General features: G+C 43.0%; 1 protein-coding gene across 4 annotated transcripts in view; it reads left to right on the top strand.

Annotated features, from left to right (window-relative positions):
* sgsm1a (small G protein signaling modulator 1a) overlaps positions 1 to 21,175 on the top strand; it is a 44,439-nt gene that overhangs the window by 7,720 nt on the left and 15,544 nt on the right. For 3 of the 4 annotated variants that reach the window (XM_076270988.1, XM_076270989.1, XM_076270987.1), the window contains exons 4-12: positions 7,924 to 8,086; positions 8,657 to 8,809; positions 8,966 to 9,033; positions 9,714 to 9,859; positions 11,678 to 11,815; positions 12,175 to 12,299; positions 13,124 to 13,191; positions 14,105 to 14,268; positions 15,589 to 15,718. In XM_076270988.1, coding sequence (XP_076127103.1) covers positions 7,924 to 8,086; positions 8,657 to 8,809; positions 8,966 to 9,033; positions 9,714 to 9,859; positions 11,678 to 11,815; positions 12,175 to 12,299; positions 13,124 to 13,191; positions 14,105 to 14,268; positions 15,589 to 15,718 — 1,155 coding nt within the window. Of the gene's footprint in view, positions 1 to 7,923; positions 8,087 to 8,656; positions 8,810 to 8,965; positions 9,034 to 9,713; positions 9,860 to 9,898; positions 10,871 to 11,677; positions 11,816 to 12,174; positions 12,300 to 13,123; positions 13,192 to 14,104; positions 14,269 to 15,588; positions 15,719 to 21,175 lie in introns of those variants that run through there. The other variant, XM_076270990.1, reaches the window with a different exon arrangement.

The raw sequence follows: 21,175 nt of genomic DNA, 5'->3' as shown, positions 1-21,175 counted from the left end.
AACATAATGCTTATCATAATTTCCGGCAGAGCCCTACCCTCACTCGACATCACTGTCTAATGACACTTAACTGCCTTGTGAAAAGTCATTAGTATGTCCACAGCAGAAAGGGCCAGCAAGAGAGTGGGTAGGACACTGATGCCTATTTCATTTGGCTGGTTGAAGACTCAAGCTGAGTGATGCAGCGTTTAAGTCTGACTGAGGATACAGGGAGCAGGGCGGCACTTTATGTGTCCTGAGCTCATGTTGAGTGAATTGCAAAATAAATATTCCTCTCATGGGTGTGTGTGTGTGTGTGTGTGTGTGTGTGTGTGTGTGTGTGTGTGTGTGTTTACGTGTGTGTTTTGTGTGTCAGTGAGCATATGTTCCCCATAGCTCCCTTGAGTGTTTAAAGTGCCTGTTTAGAAAAGCCACCAGTGTCCAATGTGGACGATTCCTGTTTTGATGTAAGATCTCAGTGGTGGCAGAAGGCAGGTTTGCCATGCCTCCTGTGCGTCATGTCAGATCCTCCAGCAGACAGGGCATGTCACGCTGCATTTACCCGCTAATACCTCCATAGCCATTCTGCGCTCAGGGTCCATGGATGCTAGAGACAGAGAGAGAGAGAGAGGCCATATCTGTACCTCCTGATGCTTCTGTAGTCATGTTGAATAATGAGGGACTAGTGGTGCTTTAGAGATAGACAGAGAGAGAGAGAGAGATCACTGAATTCCAATCCATTGGGAAAGTACACTTCTCCAACAAAACACTTTTGTGCAGACATAGATATACTTTTGATAATATCCTCAACAAACATGGTACAGCTCTGGGCCTGTACATTGTTAGCAGCAGAGGATAAGGGGTCACTCACTGGGCAAATTCCCTGGGAAGCAGTGTGGTGGATTATGCTATTTAGACCCAAACTAAATAGATGTTTTCATGGTGATGCCACAGCTGCCTCTGCTCTGTCAGACCATAGTCACATTTTTATAAGTCTAAAGGAAAATCCTAACCAGAACACCCAAAACCTTTATCAGTACTACACCCGCTCCAAGTAAAATACATGTGGGTCAAAAACAGTCAAGAACAGTTCAAAACCCATTTAAACGTCATTCAAGTGTAAAACATGATCTACTCCTTCCTGTTCAACAAATTCGAGAACAATAAAGAAACCATCAGCTTAGCCGCTGAAAAAATAACAGTAATATTTTCTACAGCAGCTAAATGATCTTTAAAGAACACATAATAACAACAAATAATGGTTTGATAAAGACTGCCAAACACTGCCAAACAATCTCAAAAGAATTGAGATTAAAGCTCAAATAAAAAACAAAGAGGACCATAACACCCTTCACAAATAGGCTACAAATCTAAAAACTAAGACTAAGATGCAAAAAGCAGACCACATTAATAATCAACTAAAATAAATAGTTGACACATTTCACCAAAATTAGTTTTAGGACCTATGAAAAAAACTTAATTTGGCGTGAGGGACTTGAAAAACAAACAAACAGGTTATTTCAATTAGACAAAAGGGGTCAGACAAAATTGTTGCCTCAGCCCAACTTTGTTTAATTTTTATATCAATGACTTAGCCACAAAGATTGGAAGATCATCATCTTTATGGCTTACATTTTTGGGAAGAGAAGTTAGCCTACATTTTGTAGACAATCTTCTCTTACTCTCACCAACTGCCAAGGGACTGCAGGAAGACCTCACTATCCTGAATGAGTATAGTACATGGGCCCTTCCAATCAACATGGAAATAATGTTTATTTACAGAGAAGACATTCAAATAAATACAACTTCACTATTGGCATAAAAAATCTCTTGAACAAGACAATTCTGTTATATTGGATTAAGGATTTCTTCTCCATGACAATTTGACAGTGCAGTCAAAGATTTAACATAAAAAGCACACAAAACATATTGATGATAAGAAAAAAAAAGAAAATCACTATTTCAATATCATCCCTCAACAACACAAAGTTGTTTGATCATTTAATAAAACCCACATTACGTATTAGCATGGAAGTGAAATTTCGGCACCAAAATATTTAATATTAGGACATTTTTGAAGTACTGTATGGGAGAGAAGCCCTAGCATGGTTTTACCAGACTCACTCACTTCATGAAGATTCTGACTACTCTCTATTGGTAAAATGTTTCCAACCTTAGCATCGTAGTAGGCGCAGGCTTCTTAGATACTTGGCGGGCGGGGTCAAGGCTACCAAAAGCCCACCTGAGCTACTACATTTGCAGTTCGGCAAGAATATTTTGGAGCTAAACAGAAGTTACCCTAACCTGGACTGTTAGGGTACCACACTGCTGCCCACTTCTGCCCAGCTGAGGAGTGGACACCCAGAGAGTGACCCCCTAAATTACTTTAAGAAAGCCATTAACTAAGTACAGGCTCAGTGATCATCAAGTCAGTTTTATTTGTATAGCGCATTTAACATGCACAGAATGCAACCCAAAGCGCTCCACATATAAGACATTGTCATTGACACATAGACTAACAAAGACAATAGCGGACGGAGCGGCGTAGTCGCCAGCGTACCCGTGACACCAAGACATAGAACTACATTTAAGAAATAACAAACGCAAAAGATGCCGGACGGAGCGGCGTAGTCGCCAGCTTACCCGTGACACCAAGACATACAAGACAGACAACAAACAAATTAATAAATAAAATAAATAAAAAATAACACAACCGATGCAACGCCAACAAAAGAAAAGGGGAGACACCGACAAACCTGGCTAGCTCAAGAGGACAGAATTATGCAAACAGTTTAGCAATGGAATAGTAGAGGATTACATTTCTAACTACATTTCCTATCAGAACTTCAATATCACTCAATATGACTTCAATATCAACACATAAGAGAAGCCTACATCTCCAGAACTATTTTATTTTTGTATTGTTTATACGTAATGCCTCTAAAGCCATGTTATGTGACAAGGAATTTGATGCTTTGGATGCTGTGTCCTGGTGCAGTGCGTGCCTCTAACGTTACTGTACATATGTGTTCATGTGAGAGAGTGAAAGTGACCACCCGTCATGTCCCCTCTCCATTCAATGTCCAGCCTAAATAGCCCCACCCTTCACTCCTTCTGAAGTGGCAAAGTGAGTCACTTACCACTCCTCATCTGCCACTGTCTGCCCCCCCATCTCTCTCTCTCTCTCTCTCTCTCTCTCTCTCTCTCTCTCTCTCTCTCTCTCCCTCTCTTTCTCTCTGTCATGATTGCAATTAGCCAGGCTAGATTGCAATAGGATTTCTCTTATTTATATAAGCCTTTCTTTACCTTTGTCCTTTGTGTTTATGAGTGCATGTTATACTTCATTTGTGGTAACTGAGGTGGACTATTAGTAGATGGGTTAGCTGCTTTTGTTCTTTTGTTGAGTGCAGGTATGAGGAGCTGTGTGTATGTGAGAAGACTCTCTTCTGGACTGTATGTGTGAACGAGTGTGTGAATATAAGAGTAGGTGAGAGAGAGAGAGAAAGAGAGAGAGATGGAGAGAGAGAAATAAAATTTTAGTTTGAGAGAAATATGCAGGTGTTTGATCAATACAAGGAAAGCACACTCATTGAACTCATTGAACACAGCCAAAGCGAGAGACAAAGGACAATCAGATACGAGACAAACCTTGTCTAATTACCTCTAATTGCCACAGGCTGTGAAGCACCAAACAAAAGGCATTTTTTTATTTATCACCAGATATGTGTGTGTAATTAAATTGAAGCCAATGTCTGTGCTGAAAATGAGGTATTATTCAATATAATTATAACACTAACCTGAACACCACAGCTTTACAAAAGGCAGCATACAGTACAATGCGATGTAGAAGCTGGTTGTACCACAAAAAAAATGTTTAAAATCATCAGGAAGGAAAATGCACCATTTGGTAACTCTGTGTATTTGTTGTCATTTGCTTAAGCTGAAGCAAACATTTTAGTTTAACTTGTATAGTTTCACACAGCTGCACGAAACGGATGACCTGTTGCATTTCTCAGCTCATAGTGTAGTGTGGAAATGGATGGAGCCTCTCTCTCTCTTCCTCTCTCTCACTCCATCACATTATTTGTTTTTCTTTTCTCTCCCCGAGGTGCTAAACAGCATGTCTGTGCCTCTCCATCACGTCTGCTCTACACTATGTGGCAGAGGCACAACCACAGTGCCCAAAGCAGTGTGAGGAGGAGGATGAGGAGGAGAGAAAGAGAGAGAGAGAGGGAGAGAGAGGGAGAGAGAGAGGGAGAGAGAGAGAGATGCATTAGAACGGCAGCTCCACATTAAGGCCACAATAATCCACTTGACCACAGTATCCACAGCCATGGCAGTCGGAAGCAGTTAATAGCATGACTGCTGGACAGTGCACTAGTAGACCACACACAAAAGAAGGAGAAATGCTTTCGCCGGAAGCATTCAGCTGAGAAGCTGAATTGATTGCTCCTGTCACACTCTGAACAGGCTCCTGTTTAAAGTGTGTGACTCTAGTGACAAGAAGGGTGTCGTTGTTGCTAAATGTGGCAGAGAAAGCGGCGCCGAGGTCTACTCCACCGTCAGAACCGCTCCTCACAGCTCTCTCACTCCATAACGGTCAATAGCGAGTGGCAAACCTCTCCTCTGCTCTCCTGACTCTTTTCTCTCCTCTCCTGCCATGTCTTATTTAGCCACCCTTCCTGGTTAGTGGCGTGACAGAGTGATGAGAGGCTCTTACTCTTGGCTGTGTGATTGCATTTTTCATAAGAGCCTGCGGTGCTGGGGAATCTCCACTCGGCCCCTCCCCCCACTCGACACAATTAACCCCAGGCCCGGTGTGTTGCCGTGGATATCGCCGTGGTAATATCGCTGCCATCTGCACCCAGGTCCAAGATGCTGAGCGACAGTGCCTTCTGTTTTCTCCAAGGGGTAGATTTTGGGGCAGAGTTTCCATATTGTTTTTGTACTGAAAGTGCGTCATCAGGTAGGAGTGGCCAGGCCTCATGATTAAGATAAATTGGTTATTGATATTTAAGCTCTACATCCAATCAGATTGCACCCATTCCTTGTGATCCCTTAAAGCAATGTGTTGTGCAATGTAGCATGTTGTGTGATGTGTAAGTGACATGCTGATGTTACATATTCCCATAACACAGAAGCCTTGTCCTACAAAGAATGCTTATCCATCTTGCCATTTCACAGTCAGTCTCTTCTCTTTTGTTGAACTGTGGATTCGGCTATTTGTTGGCTGTCCATTCCTGACGCAGGTTTCAGTGCCATGGGCACAGATTGCATTGTGAGTCTGCACACCAGGAGGCCATGCTGGTCAGTTTGCTGTGTGCTTTATGCTGCTTATGTGGTGTTCAAGTGCAGTCTGTGAATTCATGTTATTGTTTGCTCTCTTTTTCTCTATGTTGTTTCGGTTCCAGTAACAAGCATTATTGTAATCTCGCTATTGATCTGAAATTAGAGTATTCGTATGGCATATGAACACAGCCCTATAAGCAAAGATCGTAGAGTTAATACTGCGTAGGCCTACTTCAGCAGAGCAAACTATTCACTCTTCTCCTCCAGGGGAAAAAAAACATGTGTTTCAGACGGCCAAATAATATCACACACCGACCGACTGGCCATGTAGTTCTTTGTTGTTTTTTTTTCTTCTTCAAAATCTTCAAAACCCTTTTCTCATTTTCCAACTCTGTCTCAGCAGACCCCAGCTGATGCTCATGGAACACTGAGATGGGTATCAGGTGCAGGTCTCTCCTCTCCTCACGCTCACCAACACTCCCTACTCAGCCGCGACTCAAAGCCTCATTGTGTTCCTCTCGGCCTCCATGTACACTGATATTGATTCCCTCCCCATTCTTTGTGTTTTGCCTGATAGCCATAATAAAGGTCCCTCTCCACTGCAGCCCACCATTCATTAGAAGTGCTGTAGCACCAGGGAGAGCCTAAATGACCACAATTGAGTCTGGAAAGGACACAGTGTGTGTGTGTGTGTGTGTGTGTGTGTGTGTGTGTGTGTGTGTGTGTGTCTGTGTGTGTGTGTGTGTGAGGACCTCCCACCTGGTGAAGGAGGGGAGAAAAAAGAAAGGACTTTGCCAAAGGATATAGAAGAGATTGAGAGAAGGGAGAGTAGAAGTCAGAAGACAGGATGAGGATGAAAAATGGTAGCGATAGATGAAAAGAAAGAGAGAGAGAGAGAGAGAGAGAGAGAGAGAGAGAGAATCATAGGCATCATAGGCAAAGAAGACGGGAGAGAGAAGTGGAGAGTGAGTTAGGCTTGTCAGAAATAGATAGAGATGAGCGCAGAAAGGATAGAGACACAGACTGAGAGAACGAGCTCAATTGAGGAGAAAAAGAGAGAGAGAGACAGAGCGATAGAGAGAGAAACAGAAAGAGAGAGAGAGAGACAGAGTGATAAAGAGAGAAACAGAAAGAGAGAGAGAGATGGATGAATCACAGCTCAGCTCTCCAAATCTCTCGGTTTGCCGGAGTGCACCATCATCAAGGGTTCCCATGACAACGGCCTTCCCTCTGACCCCATGGCGAGCCAAGCCACAGGATGAGTCCTGGGAGATCTCTCTCTCTCTCTCCCTCCATCTCTCTCTCTCTCTTACTCTCTCTCTCTCTCTCCCTCTATCTCTCTCTCTCTCCCTCTCTCTCACTCTCTCTCCCTCCATCTCTCTCTGCCTCTCTCTCACTCTCTCTCCCTCTCAGCAGCGACAACACAGCCTAGGGCTCTGCCACGTAGGACTCAGCACTGCCGTGTCTGTGTTTGCCTGTGTGTGTGTGTGTGTGTGTGTGTGTGTGTGTGTGTGTGTGTGTGCCTATGTGTGTGTCTGTCTGTCTCTGTGTGTGTGTGTGTGTGTGAGTGTGTGTGCGTGTGTTCGTGTGTTTCAGAATACAGTATAGTAAATGTGCAGTATTCATCCCGAGGGACAAAACCTGGTAAAGAGATCCCATTAATCTTACATTTAGTCATCCTGCTTAAGGTCACCCCAGTCCACTGCCCCCATTATGCATGCAGATTTGATGACGAAAACTACATCTACAGATTCATTGAAGTCTACAACTTCGTCATCGATGAGCTTAATCAGATGTGTTCAACCAATCAGGAGTGGTGCTGTTGAGTATTTATTCACTCAGGGTTGGTCAAGCAGGAATACACAGAAATTGCACAGGACTGATTGCTACTATTACAGTTAATATTGTCAAAAGACTCTGTGGGTGAGTGGGGTCTTGAACAAATCAATGAAACAAAGCAGGTCTGGTAGGCATCCAGCTTCCTCCCTGTGAGCTTGGTGTTATAAACTATCTGTCTCAAATCAATTCAGTTCATTCAGCTCCATTCAATGAGAGCAGTACTACTGACCACACAGAGCAGCACTACTGACCACACACAGAGCAGTACTACTGACCACACAGAGCAATACTACTGACCACACAGAGCAGTACTACTGACCACACACAGAGCAGTACTACTGACCAAACAGAGCAGCACTACTGACCACACACAGAGTAGTACTACTGACCACACAGAGCAATACTACTGACCACACAGAGCAGTACTACTGACCACACGCAGAGCAGTACTACTGACCAAACAGAGCAATACTACTGACCACAGATAGACTAGTAATACGAATCCATCGTAAAGAGAGGTACAGTATGTGCTCAGGACATGTCAGAAGGTGAAATAAGCAGACAAACAGCAGTGACCAAACAGGAACATTAAGTGTGTTTGTATGTGTACATGTTTATATGTGCTGTATACAAAACAATGTGTAAATGCAGGCTTTTGTGTTACAGTGATGTTAATGTGGAGCTGCCGTTCTAATGCATCTCTCTCTCTCTCTCTCTCTCTCTCTCTCTCTCTCTCTCTCTCTCTCTCTCTTGTTGTTTGTGTTGCATGTGTGTATATATATATATTTGTGTGTGTGTGTTGCTGTCTCTATCCAGCTGCGGTGGAGGCGTGCGTCCTGCATGGGCTGAAGCGGCGGGCGGCCGGATTCCTGCGCAGCAACAAGGTGGCGGCGCTCTTCACCAAGGTGGCCAAGAGCTTTGCCCCCGCCGAGGAGCTCTGCAGGAAGGCCCAGGAGATGGAGCAGGTCATCGACAGCAAGTGAGGGCAAGCCTTGGCCCCAAAAACACCCACGCCCCCCCCCCCCCCACCCCCAACCCGTCCCCCTGGCACGGTGCTTCGCACACTCTCCACCCCTTTAGTAGGACACACTACTATGTGCTCCAAATCAACCCCTCACACTGTACACTGCTTTACATAATGTGGTTTTACTAAAAGGAAACTGTCTGGGCAGCTCCAGTTGACATATTGAGCTCCTAGTAGTAGTATAAGTGGCTGTAATAATGATTTCCAAATCTCCATGTTAAAAGAAAGCAAGAGCCAATAGGAACATGTTGATATTTTGTATTAGTATGTGAAGTGAAGATGGTTCAGGAAGTAATGTCCTGCCATATTATTTCTCCACCTTGCTGCCCATACCCAGCTGACTTCAATCATTTGTGTAGCCCCAGGCTGAGCCTCCGTTATCCACCTCCATTACAGAACACTGGGGAGGTCTTGAACTCTCAGTACCCAGTGTGTTTTGGCCCAGTTTGATATTTGTCCTGTCTGTCTGTCTGTTTGTCTGTCTCTCTCTGCCTGTCTGTCTGTCTCTCTGATTGTGTGTATCAGGAGGAGTCAGACCTTGCCTCACCAGGACAGCACTCGCAAGCTGCCCAGGCTTCCTAGTCTGTCACCGCAGGGCTTCAAACACCTGTGGATCCGCACCGCCCTCATAGAGAAGGTGCTGGACAAAATTGTACTCTACCTAGTGGAGAACAGCAGGTGAGCTAAAAACAGACATGAGGCATGTACATTCATTAAGTTATAATGGTTCTTACAGTAAATATCAGACAACCCTCCCTGCTGCAAAAGCTATTTTGTTTGATAATGAAGTGCAGTTCTCAAAAATACTGACACTGATGTCTCCTTATGTTCTAGTAAGTTCTATGAGAAGGAAGCAATTATGATGGATCCTGTGGATGGCCACATTCTTGCCTCTTTGTTAGGTATGTCTTTTGTATTAGATATATAATCTAGATTGATGGTTTGTATAATTCTATTAGTAAAGCACTGGTATATAACGCTAGCAGAGACACGTAGACATTTCCATTTGTTATGCACCCAGTATGGCATTTGAAATGAACTGGTGTCCTCATAAATTAATATGTGATGAAAGATGCAGCTTGTGATCATTTTGCTTTGATGCTGCACTTTAAAGAATTATATAAATATTGTGGCTCTGAGCAGCCATTAGACCTCATTCAAATAGTAGACCTCTCTCTCTCTCTCTCTTATCCCTCTCTCTCTCTCTCTCTCTCTTGATGTCCATCTATTTCTGTAGATATATCTTCCTGTCTCTCTTTCTATCACTCTATCTTCCTGTCTGATTCTCTTCTTTCTCTGCTCTCTGTTTTGGTTTCATCCTCCTTTGTGCTCTCTCTCTCTCTCTCTCTCTCTCTGTGTTTGATATGTTGTTTGTTTTACTGTAATAGAGCTGAAATAAATATAGTATAATATAGTAGATTAGAGTATTTTACTTTTTATCTGTGTGTTTGTTTACATGCACAGGACGGTGCTGTTGTCACAATCACATTTCTTTCAGGATAAAAAAAAGTATTTCTTATTTTATTTTATTTTATTCCTCTCTCTCTCTCTCTTTCCCTCCATCCATCTCTCTGTCCTGCAGTGGGGCCCTGCGCTCTGGAGTACACTAAGATGAAGACAGCCGACCACTTCTGGACGGACCCGTCTGCGGACGAGCTGCTGCAGAGACACCGTATCCACAGTGGTCACTGCCGCCAGGACTCGCCCACCAAGAGACCCGCCCTGTGTGTGCGTAATCCTGAGAGCTGGCTGGGGCACGGGGCCAAAATAGCCACACTCCACCGTCTGTTGAGTTGTGACCTAAAGCTGTGAAAGTATGGCTCGGTATAATATTAATTTCAGATTGGGAAAAAAATGAGGAAATCAGTGTGTCACACTCCATTCTATTGAGTGTTGTTCACCTGCAGTTTGACCAATGCTGTGAAAGCACACTACACAATGATGTTATGTCCAGATTCTGAAAATCCTGACACCATTTATGATAGATTTTTATTCAGTTCAGTCAAAGTTAGGGATGTAACTAAATGCTAAACTCACGATTCGGTACGATTCACGACTTTTAAGTTCACAATGCGGTTTACTCACGTTTTTTATTGCTGAATGAGCTGCAGATAAATGATGACTTAAAGCAGATTATGTCCTATTCTGCTTAAAAAATGCATCAATTAATTTTTTTTCTCAACCGATTGGAATCTTCTTTTAGTTGATTCACGGTGCATTGTTACATCCCTAGTCACAGTTATATGAAATGTGAAATCACTCTTATTCAGTTTATGCATCTGCTACCTGTTCAGTACCTTCCTCTTTTCCCCCTTCGGTATATCATTTATTCATATAGATGCAGTGAGCAGTCCTTAGCTCACTAACACACCGGTGACTAAAAACCCTCTGTGGTTGGCACAGTGAGGGATGTGCCGTGATTCAGCGGAAAGAAACAAAGGTTTTTTTTTTTCTTCTAGCAGCCTTTTTTGCCCCATTAGTTACCTCTGTTCCAAAAAGGCCTTTGTGTGGCTATGATCACACACAGACACCACAGACACACACACACACCGACACACACACACACACAGACACACAAAATAATAGAGGGGCTTTTTGTCCCTCCTTTTCTCTTACCCAGGGAGAGAGAACACAATCTAGTGTCCATCCACAGAGGCAAGCGGATATGGTGTTGCAGGAGCCCATTTGATAATGCATGGTTAAACCCCTCCGTGGTCATTTTGACCTTGAGAGCGTGAGGTAGGGGATGTGCTTGGGTAATTAAACACAGCATGGGGGTTTTATGGGCCTGTTTGTTGTTTGCCTTCCCAGAGCGTCAGGGTGGAAGAGGGAAGGTGTGTTAGATGGACCACAGGGATTGTTAAAACATTGACAGCGACAACAAAGACAAAGTGCCGTTAACTGAGCTAAAAGTGACTATAGACCAGTGTATAATATAATATCTGAATGCTGCAGACTAGATTTCTAGTCTAGATAGTTGCATTGTATACTCCATGAATTATTCAGGCATTGTTTTGAAATGTGTTTCACTGCATCAACGTGAAAGTGCTTTGTTACTCAATTGAATACAGCAGTTCCCCATTTATAATAGAGTCACAGTGCCTATGGTTACTAGACAATAATTCATTCTGTGAGAAATGTATGAGAAATTGTGCTTTATTCAGATATGGGGGAACTACTCTATTGTATCCAGTATCTTTTGTTGCAGGATAAATTCAGCAACGCCATTTTGACTATTTTGGAGAATAGATGCACAGACACATAGATGGATGTACAGATTAATGGATGGATAGAATGATGAGGAGATAAGATAAGGATGAGGACTAGTGGATCTCTAGATGTGTAGAAATGTGGTTAGGTGAAATAATAGAGATAGATGAGTGGATGAATAAATACATGTCAGGAACATGAATAGATGAGTGGATGAATAAAATAAATGTCAGGAACATGAATGGATCGATAAAGAGAAGATCAAATTCATGGGTCTATTATAGACTGTTAGTCAGACAAACCGGTTGTTGACAACGTATATTTCTCTCCTCTCAGATCCAGAAGAGGCATTCTAGCAGCAGCATCGATGAGAGGCCCTCCCCCTCCCCCTCTGCCAGGGACTACGTGGAGTCTCTCCACCAGAACAACAGAGCCACGCTCCTGTTCGGCAAGAACAACGTGCTCGTACAGCCGGTACCCACACCCCCAGTTTTACATCCTCTGAAATACCCCACAGCTTTCACTTTTGATTAATTTACTAATAAAGTGTTTGTGTTACCTTTATTCCATTATTAATGGAATGAGCAGAATCATTCCACCCAAACGCTGGTGGTTAGATTAGCCATAATGTAAGAAAACCAACTCTTTTTCAGTTCTTTGTGAGCTATTACAGTAGCTCAATTAATGGAACAAGATAGTGGGAGTGGTATGATGTGATAAAGGAACAGTTCTTTAAACGTTTTCTATGAATCTGGACTGCTCCTTTGACCAAGCCATGAATATGAAAGGGCTTTGATATTAGTGAATGTTTCCTGAATATCCATGTTCTACAGAGAGATGACATGGAGGCTATTCCAGGGTACCTCTCTCTCCACCAGACGGCCGATGTCATGACCCTGAAGTGGACACCCAATCAGTTGATGAACGGATCAATGGGAGATCTGGAATATGAGCGGAGGTGCGATCAATACACCGCAACATTACCAACCCTCTCTAATCACTCGTGGCAACGCCAGCCCCTCAGGGAGCTATTCTTCAGGGCCAGAAAGAACATACCACTGCAGGCTGGAAGAACTTCATGAATTTTATATTCAGGCTACTCATTTAAAATAACATTTCATGGCAGCTTATGATCTCCCATGACTCAAGTTGATTTTACATTTGTCCACAGCCGTATTCACTGTGCATGAGAATATGAAATATATTCAGTGGTTCATTGTTGTCATTGAGCTGCCAGTCTGATGCAGGGTTGTGTAAGCTGCCCTTCTGTGACTCTGGCCTCAGTGTTCCAGCATAAATGGCCCGAGGACGCAGGAAAGGACCGTAAAGCAGCAGCCTTTGGAGTGGGAAATATTCCTCTTTTTATATCTACCATCTAATACTGTTCCTGCCTACTGGCTAGCAGTGAAAAGCTGCAGTTAACCTGGAGATAAAGCTTGGCAGATAGAATGCATACATCCATAGTAGATCTAAAGATTTAGATTGAGCTGATTTCACTTCTTAACGGGCGAGGCCTTACACATCCAGTAGAGTTAGAGGTGTACAGTATGTAGGCTTTTGGCCAATTATATGTAAAAAATACTGATGTAAAGCCCAGGGATTAGCTCCAAATCCTGTAAGCCAATTAGGCAGAAGATTCGGCTGTTGTGTTACTTTAATGCAGGGAGTTGTCCGCAAAACCAATTTCACACTGGTGGTACGCAAACAAGAGGCTGGATTAAAGAGGTGCCTGGTTTGGTTAGAAAGTGACTGATCATCCACTGCCTCTGTGTTCTATTTTAGTGTTTACTGGGACTATGCCATGACTATTCCTTTGGAGGAAATTGTCTATCTACACTGTCATCAGCAAGGTAGGAGCAACAAACGCATGCAGTGGTTACACCTACAGACGTGGTTGATACAAAACATTAAAGACCTGAATTTTTAATTGTGCTTGTCATCCTAGTCACCCCCCACCCCCCAAATAAATAAATAAATAAATAAAATAAATCATACTACATTTTCTGGATACCATGAGGATGAAACCATAGACCATATATGGATAAAGCATGGATTCATAAATTATATAAATAAACTATTTTTTCTTTATTCAGAAACAGACCTGGCATGGAGTCAGTAAAGAGATGAAATTGCTATACACTCACCAGCAGGCAGATATAATAGCTGGGTTCATGCATAATTACATATTTTCCAATGATTAACTTAATCATGGTGTAATTTCCATATAAATCACATACATTGTGGCCAATCAGAAGAATAATCGGTTTGGATTAATTAAACAACTGTCTGGTCTGACAAAGTTTTCGCACATGAGCTACAGCTATCATGTTGCGTGTGGGAGTGTTGAGCTGACTCATCAGTGTGTGTGCTTACGGTCTTACCCTTGGTATTAAATTATTAAAAAAATGATTTTGCCTAGTTATTAAATTAGGCTTAGGTAGACTTTAGAATTTGCACTTTGCCCTTCCTTCAAATTAGGGCCCTGGGTCTTAACTGTCTGATGTTACAATAACAATCTTTTAATGCTACTGCTACAGTGGTCATTTGATGCTTCTGCCACAATTCAAAATGATTATTTGGCGTCATAGATTGTAGTGATTCAGTATTGTAGTTCTTTCTCTTAATAGTACAGATACAAAAATGTACAAATGAGATCAACTTGAAACTGCTGACTGATGCAAACTTCATTCTTTATGTCTGCATGTACGTATATTCCTGCTACATGCTTTATGATTCCTGCTTCCTGTCTGAAACCCCCTTCAGTGGACAGTGGAGGCACGGTGGTGCTGGTGAGCCAGGACGGGATCCAACGCCCCCCGCTGCGTTTCCCCAGGGGGGGTCACCTCCTGCAGTTCCTGTCCTGCCTGGAGAACGGCCTGCTGCCCCACGGCCAGCTGGACCCACCACTCTGGTCCCAGAGAGGGAAGGTCTGACCAGCAGCACCACACGAGTTAGACTCACAGCAGGCAGAGACAACATACTGTAGTTCATGTGCCGCGTGCTACAGCTCACTGCGTGCTGGTGTGCATGTCTACGCAGGAATAAAATACTGTATTTATGGATCTTTTGTTACATTGAGTAGCTTTGCAGTGAATAATGCTTATGATTATGAATATCATAAATAGAGAAGATGGAAAGCAATGGAGAGCCAGCCAATATTTGTAGCTTTGAGAGTACAAATTAAACATAATCAGTTGGATCTAAGCTGCATAGAAGTCATTTGGCCCCCTCCATTTTCCATAATTATAAAACAACCTGTCCCTTTGCAGAACTAATGTCTTTTCTGTTTTTGTGTCAAACCAAAGAGCCCCACTACCACCAGCCTCGACACACACAAAGCTTTCTCTCTCTCTCTCTCTCTCTCTCTCTCTCTCTCTCTCTCTCTCTCTCTCTCTCTCTCTCTCTCTCTCTCTTTCTCCCTTATGTCATAATTCAGCTTCAGAGAGCAGCATATGTAGTGCTGGATGGCAGTCACCTTAGTGTGTCGAAGTATCTATGAATAAATGATGAAAAACACCCACGCCCACAGGCAAGCTCAGCCTGGAGCGTCTCTCAGCATAGCCTCTCCCTCCATCACAGGCTATGGCTCTCCGCTTGCCTTTTTATACTCACTAAACAATTCAGTTCACAGCTGCAGTGTGGCTTCAACAAAACAATTATTTCCTCTTGGCTATCCAAAATAGCAGTGGCCATTTTACGATGTGCGAATTAGAGATGATGCTGATGACCTTGCTTTGCTCGTTTATGGCTGTGATTCATTTTGAGTCCCATCCAGGTGGGCTTTACGAGTTCACACTGAGGACTGTGGTCAGGTTTGATGACACCGTAATGAAGTGAGTTTGTACGCTGGGGTGGCGTTTATGGAGCCCACAGGAGAGGGACATTCAGTCAGGCCCCACACCATTAACTTCATTGTGTTGTAGAAGGCAGTGGAAGGAAATTATTGCACTCTCACTGCCCCCCCCTCTCTCTCTATTTCTTGTTTCAATCCATTTCTCATATACTGTATTTAACCTCTCTTTTCTCTAATGGATAATATATTTACAATATAATAATATATTCATCCACTGCATTCTGTAGCAGTCGCAGTCTTCCATTACTTTGTAGCATGGAATATAATACAAAGATTTATGATGCTACTAACATTATATGAAGGGATGACTACTGCTATTTGACTAGATGATTGATTATGTGATTTTTAAGATGCTCGCTGGTGCACAGACTGAGGCAAAGCTCTGTGTTTTTAGGGGAAGGTGTTCCCTAAGCTGAGAAAGAGGGGGGCTCAGGGATCCTACGACTCCATCTCGGATAAAGAAGAAGATGAGGCCACAGACTATGTCTTCCGCATCCTGTTTCCAAACAGCCAATCAGAATTTGGTAAGACAACTGTAGATGTTCTGTTTTTCTTATTTTACAATAAGTATTTGAACGAATGATTCAGTGATAATTAATGTATCAGGGACAGTTTCTCCCAAAAGAGAGCAGATATTTGCAGTTGTGTGTTGCCCACTAGCATGAGAGACACACTACAGTGTGCAGTCTACGTCCTTTACACACATAAGCTGAAACACCATAAGGCTCGTTCTTTAAAAAGCGCTCACCAGTGCGCACGACTCGTGACTTATCATACTAAATCGATATTAGAGTAGAGAGTGCCAGAGGCAGAAGGAATGAAGCCATTCCAACCGCACCAGCTGCTGCCGCACACTTGAAGGCAGTAAGGAAATCAGAGTCTGAGGGGAAAGCCATCAGTTTCCCCCCGCACAGATCTTGTCCAATCTAGCAACGCCTCTGCAGCAGAGGAAGGACTGAGAGCAGAGCTTTGGGCTCCACTGAACAGTTTCTTGTTTACAATAAAGCTTTTGCCCATTCTGTTTTCTCTTCATAGCCTATCTGTTTTGTTTGGTATATTCTCTTAAAGCTACCCCAGCTAACACATGACATTGCAGCAACGTCGCCATAAAGTTGTCATTTGGTCACAGCGACATTACCTTCTGGCTACGTTGTTGCAACGTCACAGCTACTTTGCAAGACAATGTTGTCACTTGGTACCATTAGTGACATTGCAGCGACGTTGTGACCTGGTCAGCTGATGATGTTGCAATTTGGTACCATTAAGAACGGTGCCACAACATTGTGATTAGGTCAGCTGGTGACATTGCCATTTGGTGCCGTGGGAAACGTTTCCGCGACGTCTGCCAATGACGTTGCCATGTAGTATTGTGAGTGATGTTGCCACAACATCATGATCAGGTCAGCTGATGACGTTGCCATTTAATATCAGGAAATGTCCCCGCGACGTCAGCCAATGACGTTGACATGTAGTATTTGGAGTGATGTTGCCACAACGTTGTAAACGGGTCAGCTGATGACGTTGACATTTGGTGCCGTGGGATACGTCCCCGCGACGTCAGCCGATGATGTTGCCATGTAGTATTTGGAGTGATGTTGCCACAACATCGTGATTAGGTCAGCCGATGACGTTGCCATTTGGTGCTGTGGGAAATGTACCGGCGACGTCAGCCGATGATGTTGCCATGTAGTATTTGGAGTGATGTTGCCACAACATTGTGATTAGGTCAGCCGATGACGTTGCCATTTGGTGCTGTGGGAAATGTACCGGCGACGTCAGCCGATGATGTTGCCATGTAGTATTTGGAGTGATGTTACCACAACATCGTGATTAGGTCAGCCGATGACGTTGCCATTTGGTGCTGTGGGAAATGTACCGGCGACGTCAGCCGATGATGTTGCCATGTAGTATTTGGAGTGATGTTACCACAACATCGTGATTAGGTCAGCCGATGACGTTGCCATGTAGTATTTGGAGTGATGTTGCCACAATGTTGTAAACGGGTCAACTGATGACGTTGCCATTTGGTGCCATGGGAACCGTCCCTGCGACGTCAGCCGATGACATTGCCATGTAGTATTGTGAGTGATGTTGCCACAACATTGTGAACTGGTCAGCTGATGATGTTGCCATTTGCTACCATGAAGAATGGTGCCACAACATCATGATCAGGTCAGCATTTTACCTATTGGTCGGGGATCGAACCAGCAACCCTTCGGTTTCAAGTCCTGACCAGTAGGCCATGACTGCCCCAAATTAGTTAGAAATATCCACCATAATGTATTCAGATGTATATGGGGAAATGTATTGGTAATATTTGTAAAGATATATGTACATATATATTGTAACATATGTGCACCATATATGTTACAATATATATGTATATATGAGACCATGCACATACAATGTATGCACAATACATATGTGGTGATATATACAGTATATGTACATTACATGTAACATCTAAAATATAGGAGTACTTACAGTTTTTCTCAGTTGCTAAAACACTAAAATCCATTGGCTGAAGAAAGTTCTCAGTTGCTTGAACTCATTAAGCTAATTATTCAGTCTGTTGTCAATACCTTAAACCATTTCACATGGTAAAACACAATTTTTAGAAAAACTTTAAACACTCATTCTCAAAACACATTCTGCACTAATGCTCATGTACTGTATCCATACTGGTAAACACAAGTGGCAAAAATGAAATAGAAATAGACATACACATATCATCAATTAAACACAACCACTCAAAATTGATTCCACTTGTTTCAAATGATGTGACAAAACCAATATACGCCAGTTCAGAGAGCAAACAGGTTGTTGAAGGTGGGAATGAAAATGGATAGAAGAAACTATGTAAGAAGACGAGTGCATATGCAAAGTGGGGGATGAGGAGGAAGGGGAGGATGGCAAGAAAGAGGATTTTTATTGGACACTGTACAATACTGTAAACAAATCGTATGGCCCTGAACATTGTGCTTTCCATTTGTTTACAGTACTGACTGCTCAATAGATTTTGACTGGTGCAAGTTCATATCAACAAAGAACAAGAATCAAAGGACAAGTTTGTGAGATGCAGGATACTGTAAAAATAGAGGTACAAGGAGGAGGAAGAACAAAAAAATGCAAAGAGCAAAGCAAAGTAGTAATTTCTACTTGATGTTTCCTGTTTTGAGGCGAAAGTTTGATTTTGCAAGAGGAGTCAGAGGTTTTGTAAATAGTGCTTGTAAATAGGGTTTTGTGTTTAATGCTTTAAGAAAATGGAGCAAGGTTTCAGAAATTGTGTTTTAGCAATTAAAAAAAACTGTAATTGTTGTCACTTGTGTTTACCAGTATGGATGACATGTGCATTAGAGTTCAAAATGTGTTTTGAGAATGCGAATGTGTTTAGAGTTTTGCTGAAAAGTGTAAGTGGGATCTGCAACTGTGAAATGGTTGAAGGTATTGACAACAGACTGAACAATTACAGTAGCTAAATGAGTTCAGGCAACTGAGAACCTTCTTCAGCCCATGGGTTTTAGTGTTTTAGCAACTGAGAAAAACGGTGAAAAACTGTAAAAAGTATTTCATAATGAGGGGGGAACTAATGTAGCCTAAGGTGTCTCTTATTTCATGTTGAGGTTTGCTTCCCAGCATGCATTGCAAGTCAGTTGCCTCGTTTATAGGCTATTATTGTTACAATATGGTTGAAACAGTTTAGCTTAGGCTCAACTCTTACTGATGTTTTGAACAATAAATTCAATAGTTTATTTTAAAAAAAAGAAACCATGGACGTGAAACTACTAGTTCTAACCCAGTATAAAAGTCCAGCTGACAATTCCATCGTGTATGTTGTTGGAGGACATAAGCCTGAATGGTTGAAAATCAGCTACACACATAAGGTAAGTTCATACATAGACTGTATGTAATTAATAGCAAAATGGATAACCATGAAGATGTGATCTGATGTTACATAGGTTGTCTCTCTCCCACAGTAACAGTAATATCACCCGGATCAAAGCATTCGCTGTGCCTACAGGTATTAATTGGCCTATGTACAAGTGCTGTAAGAAGGGTAGTTGTCATGTAAGGCACATACCATTATGAAAGTGTTACCAATTTGAATAACTATAATTTTATTATTGTTGCGGTTACGGATTGGCAAGTTACGTTGCGGTTACGTAATGAAACCTTCCACTTGCGACGTTGCCGCAATGTTCCCTGAAGTTGTTGTTAAGGACTGGCAACGTCGGTAACTTACGTTACGGTTATGAAACGGCACCTTTCAATTCCATGTTGCTACAACGTAACCTGATGTTGCAGATACGGATTGGCAACGTTGGGGAGTTACGTTGCGGTTACGAATTGTCACCTTTCACTTTGCATGTTGTGGCAACGTTGGATACGACGTTGTGGCAATGTATTTTGGGTCATTCAGTTACATTGCAGCAACGTACTGGCAATGTAACTGTGCTAGCTGGGACTTTATTTGAAATAATTCAGTGTTAACAAATTAGCCACCCCACCAACTATTCAAATTCATTTGGAGTTATTGCCACTAAACAGGACTGGTGGCATCGGTAACTTACGTTACGGTTACGGAACGGCAACTTTCAACTCCACGTTGCTGCAACGTCACCTGATGTTGCGTTTACGGAGTGGCGACGTTGGGGAGTTACGTTGCGGTTACGAATTGTCACCTTTCACTTTGCATGTTATGGCAACGTTGCTAAACAGGACTGGTGGCGTCGGTAACTTACGTTACGGTTACGGAACGGCAACTTTCAACTCCACGTTGCTGCAACGTCACCTGATGTTGCGGTTACGGAGTGGCGACGTTGGGGAGTTACGTTGCGGTTACGAATTGTCACCTTTCACTTTGCATGTTGTGGCAACGTTGCTAAACAGGACTGGTGGCGTCGGTAACTTACGTTACGGTTACGGAACGGCAACTTTCAACTCCACGTTGCTGCAACGTCACCTGATGTTGTGGTTACGGAGTGGCGACGTTGGGGAGTTACGTTGCGGTTACGAATTGTCACCTTTCACTTTGCATGTTGTGGCAACGTTGCTGAACAGGACTGGTGGCGTCAGTAACTTACGTTACGGTTACGAAACGGCACCTTTCAATTCCACGTTGCTGCAACGTAACTTAATGTTGCAGTTACGGATTGGCAACGTTGGGGAGTGACGTTGCGGTTACGAATTCTCACCTTTCACTTTGCATGTTGTGGCAACGTTGGATGCGACGTTGTGGCAATGTATTTTGGGTCATTCAGTTACATTGCAGCAACGTACTGGCAATGTAACTGTGCTAGCTGGGACTTTATTTGAAATAATTCAGTGTTAACAAATTAGCCACCCCACCAACTATTCAAATTCATTTGGAGTTATTGCCACTGGGCAAAACACAAACTCAGATATCATTTTCCAATAACTTTATTTCATTCTTTTTCTGAAGCTTTTTTTCATTGTTTCATTTAGTTTATTATTTTGACCTCTCTCATTTCACCCACATGTTGTTTTCATTGTTCTCATTCCTTCTGCTATATTTCCGTTGTAGTAACTGTCACCCACCCGTCCCATGCCTCAGTGGGGGGCAGTCTCCTGTCCCGCACCCTGTCCCGGAACGCCCCACCCAAGCGGCAGGTCCTGGTGGTCCCCAAACGCTCCTGCAGCTGTCCGGGGGAGACCCCGGCGTCCCCAGAGCAGACCTGTAATCTCACCCCTCGTGCCCTCTCCCTGTCCTGCCCTACCTCTGCATCTCCACTCCTCTTTCACTCTCACGGTTCTACATCCATCTCTCTTTTTATGCTCATCTCTCTTTCTGTCACTCCATTTCTCCGCTGTGTCTGAGTCCATAGACCATGTCTGTCTCTCTATCTACTGATCTGTCATTCTGCATTCTCTCTCTCATTTCTACTGTGTCTCAACTATATCTTTCACACTATCGTTGTAATTTACTATATTTCATACTATATCTCATACTAATCTCATGC

The sequence above is a fragment of the Alosa pseudoharengus genome, unplaced genomic scaffold, assembly GCF_046254945.1.
Source record: "Alosa pseudoharengus isolate Yale_2024_CS ecotype anadromous, Long Island Sound unplaced genomic scaffold, YU_APseudo_1.1 YU_APseudo_1.1_scf_6, whole genome shotgun sequence".
NCBI classification, from domain to species: domain Eukaryota; kingdom Metazoa; phylum Chordata; class Actinopteri; order Clupeiformes; family Clupeidae; genus Alosa; species Alosa pseudoharengus.
This window is presented reverse-complemented; position numbering and strand designations above follow the sequence as displayed.